Source organism: Acyrthosiphon pisum, chromosome A1 (assembly GCF_005508785.2).
Source record: "Acyrthosiphon pisum isolate AL4f chromosome A1, pea_aphid_22Mar2018_4r6ur, whole genome shotgun sequence".
Taxonomy (NCBI): domain Eukaryota; kingdom Metazoa; phylum Arthropoda; class Insecta; order Hemiptera; family Aphididae; genus Acyrthosiphon; species Acyrthosiphon pisum.
The window spans coordinates 170,595,043-170,599,402 of record NC_042494.1 but is presented as its reverse complement, the minus strand read 5'-3'; the positions used below and the strand labels follow the sequence as shown (position 1 = coordinate 170,599,402).

The 4,360-nt window shown below is 27.1% G+C and overlaps 1 protein-coding gene across 1 annotated transcript in view; it reads right to left on the bottom strand.

Moving 5' to 3' along the window:
- The window catches only part of LOC100571990 (kelch-like protein 2), a 709-nt gene extending 351 nt beyond the window's left edge, over positions 1-358 (bottom strand). The window contains exon 1 of the mRNA XM_029486437.1: positions 32-358. Coding sequence (XP_029342297.1) covers positions 32-197 — 166 coding nt within the window. The 5' untranslated portion in view covers positions 198-358. The remainder of the gene's footprint in view (positions 1-31) is intronic.
- Positions 359-4,360: the final 4,002 nt, after the last annotated feature.

Below are 4,360 nucleotides of genomic sequence, written 5' to 3'. Positions count from 1 at the left end.
TAGTTAAGATATATTAAATGAGTAGTTATACCAGCACCACGTCGACTTAAATGCATGTCCGGAATAGTTGACCAAACTCCTGTACTTGGTCTGTATGCTTCGACACTACTCAAAACCTGATGTCCATCCCAGCCACCTACAGCATACAGTACATCATCTAAAACTCCAACACCCACTAAACTGCGATGTACACACATGTCTGCAACTGGTGTCCATTTATCAAGACCGGGGTGATAACATTCGACCAAGTTTAATATATCCTCTGAATCAGAGCCTCCTACCTATACAGAATACACATTTCAATTAATACAGTTTGTAGATTAAAAATCCCTCATTGTAAAATCTACGGAGTAAAATTAAACATTTTTTAATGACAGTGATTGAATACATATTTATGAACTCAAACATTTATTAATAATTATTATATTATATTATATTTAATATTGTATAAATTCAACAAGTATAAGAAATTTAAAATCAAGACATTTACATTTACATAGTTTGTATTATTATTTTAAAGCATAATTAATATAATTAACTAATAACATTATTAGGATTATTTTTTTACAAGACCGTTAATATGTTATACATGGAACCAAAAAAGACAATTTTATACTTAATTAATACAACATGCAGAAAACTAGGTACAACTATAAGCAGAATAAATAAATAATAAATAATAAATCTTTGCTTTGATAAACTACCTACACAATTATGAACTGAATTAATACAGTTTTAATAATGCTAAAATATATATTATATATAATATGTGATTATTAAATCATTGGACTAAGCCGGTATTTAAACAAATATTTGAATAAGTATATTAATTAAATGTCAATTTAAAATTTGAAGCTATACAAATATGTTATTTAAGGTATATATTCCATGATTTTCCTCTAGGGACTTAACTTATTCCGATTACAATTATAACAAATGTACCTATTACAAATTTAAAATCATAAAGCAATAACTTTATAACATAAAGTAATAAGACCAGAGCTGCGGCCAAACAAAAAAATTACAAATTCGTATGGATCAATGATAATGCAGATATTCTAATCCGACATGACGAAAACTCTAAGGTACGAAAAATCTACTCGGAATCCGATTTAAACACGATATAATGCAGGAATATAAATCCACACTCTTAATAACTATTATTTCAACATGTCATTATATTTTATATTCTATATCTTATACTATTTATGTTTCAAATCTGTAATTAAGACGTACAATATGCACTCATGTTATCACATAACTAATTGGACTACTTCAGCGTCATTAACCATTACTTATTTTAATTACCTATTATATAATATTATAGTTCCTGATACCACAAATTTCACTATAATATCCATTTTAATTTTAATACTTATATACTTCATAGTGATCGCCACCACCTTATTTAAAATTAATATATTATTATCTTTATACCATGATCTAAAAAATCAAAAGTTTGTCATTAACTCTAATATTTTATCACTTATGAATATACTTCTTTTTAGCCTTATCATTACAAATATACTCATATCTAATTGGAAAAGGACTAAACATTATATACATATACAACATACACGTAATGATTACATATTTCCGATTCTAAAACAAAATCAATTAATAGTCCTACAATACAGAAACAAAAAAACAAAAAATAATGATTAATACCAATAATATTATTTCTTTTGATACATTTTTATTAAAACAATTCCAAAATGAGAAAATGCACACAAACAAATTAAATAACGCACGACAAAAACACGATAACACTTTTAATTTAATACATATGAATATTCGTAGCATTAAAAAACATATAACGGAACTACAATGTTTTATATCGGAAATTAGTAATAAAATTCATATAATCGCACTTTCAGAATCTTGGTTAAGTCAGCATTTAGATCTAAAATACATATTTTTAAATAACTACCAACTAATTAATACCGTAAACAATCAAAAAAAAAAATGATGGAGTTATAAATTTCATAAGAAACGATTGCTCATTTTCATATAAAGAAATCAGGTTTACGTAAGCCAATTGTTTAATAACAAACATCACATCTGACAACTCAACTTATTGCGTTATTTCAGTATACCGATCTCCTAATGGTAACGCAAATATATTTTTAGAACAACTTCAAGTTATTTTATATAATATAACAACTGAAAATAAAAATATAAACATAATATTCTGTGGAGACATAAACATTGATTTACTGAATAATAATAGATTGGCTAATAACTACCTAGACTTAATGACCTCTTATGGTTTTATCTCGTATGTAAATTCACCAACTCGTGTTTGGGAGGGTAGTGAATCATGCATTGACCATATCTTTATAAAAAAAATAGATAAATATTACGTAGATAACGCAATAATCTTAGAAACATCAATCACAGACCATTTCCCTATCTTTATTCAAATAATGCCATATATTATAAAAAAATCAATTGAAATCACAGACAATTTAAGATACACAAAAAAATTTTTCAACAAAAACAATTTCAAATCATTAATAAATAAAGAAACATGGAACAACACACCTACTACTGCTTCCATTAATAGTAATCTTGAATCATACACCAAAAAAATACAAGATATAATTCAAAAATGTAATGTTTATACAAACTATTCAAATACGGTCCCAATAAAACCTTGGATTACAAAAAGTATATTAAACAGTATCAAAACTAGAGATTTACTCACTCACAGTCAAGAAAAAAACCATATGATTTAGCCTTAAAAGAAAAATTTAAAAAATATAGAAATAACTTAAACAACATCCTTAATAAAGAAAAATTTAATTTCTATGGAAACAAAATAAAACAATGTAATAAAGATCCCAAAAAAATTTGGAAAACAATTAATGAAGCCACAAAAGGCCAAAATTATAATAATAAAAATAATAATTTACAAATAAATATAGAAAACTAGCTGATCTCGTGCACTTCGTTGCCCGTTTAATGTACCAACTCTATATGACTCGAACTTTGTACAATTCGTTGTTTAATATTCGGTGTATGGTTTTCAAAATGTATCTTAACTTTTCCGTTTCCCAGAATAAAAATTCTGATTCGCAGCAGTATATTATCAGGTAGGCAATCTACCTACGGTAGATCGCGGATCCCGTGCTGTTTGTACGTAGGTATATGATTTAACTATAAAATATCAAAGTTATACCAAGTTTGTCGTATTCCACCTATGGTAGATTAATATAATCAATTAATACAAAATCCTAACCTAACATAACTACTAATATCAGATGAATAAAAAAAACCAAATTTAACCATTCCTAAAATAAGTCTGTCTTCTTCCAGTTACAGCCAAAATATGTACCTTGTATATTTTGTGTTGCATATTCAGTAATAAGAAATTTAAGCTGTTTTGAACAATTGATATTATGTGTCTTACCTATCGTATAAAAAAAAACCAAATTTAACCATTCCTAAATAAGTCAGTCTTCTTCCCAGAGGTTTAATCTACACACAAACATTCATACCAAGCTGAACCCGTGCACTCCGTTGTCCGTAAAAAATTGCAACTTAAAAAATTATGATTGTTCAACTGTTTTTGGGTGTAACTTGCTGCAATGTTCAATAACTTGATTTGGTGCTAACTTGTACCTGATCTGCCCAAATAACCAATGGAAACCAATAATAAATAAATATTAATTTATATTGTAGACTGTAGCCAATGGCAACTATTTAAAAAAATAAATAAAAATAAAATTTCCAATTTCCATCGTGAACCTCAAGATCCCTGTTTGAGCACCTCTTTAAAATGCAAATTTTGAAAAATCCTTTCTTAGTGCGCCTATACATAGTAATAAGAACATTTACTGAAAATTTCATATCCATAGCTTCAGCAGTTCCGGCTAAGCGATGATGAATCACCCAGGACAAGTCTTTTTATATATAAAGATAACATATACTCAAATAAAACACACCCTGAAAAAATTGCAAACTATTTTAATAATTACTTTGCAAAAATAACTACAAAGAACTTGAATGAATTAAATAAACCTACTTTTGATAAAATTGATGAAACAGTATCTCACCAATCTCTTTATATAAGAAAAACTAATCTAATTGAAATTAAAAACATAGTATTATCTCTAAAAGGGGGCACCGCTCCGGTTCATGATAATATTACCACTGAAATGGTGAAAATGTTTGATGATAAAGCACTAAAGCCCCTAGTCAATATAATAAATGACATAATATACAACGGTGTTATTCCCAACAGCTTTAAACTCTCGATTATAACACCTATACATAAAAAAGGAAATAAGACTAATGTAGAAAATTATAGACCTATTAGCCTCTTGACAACTTTTTCAAAAATATTTGAAAGAGTGGT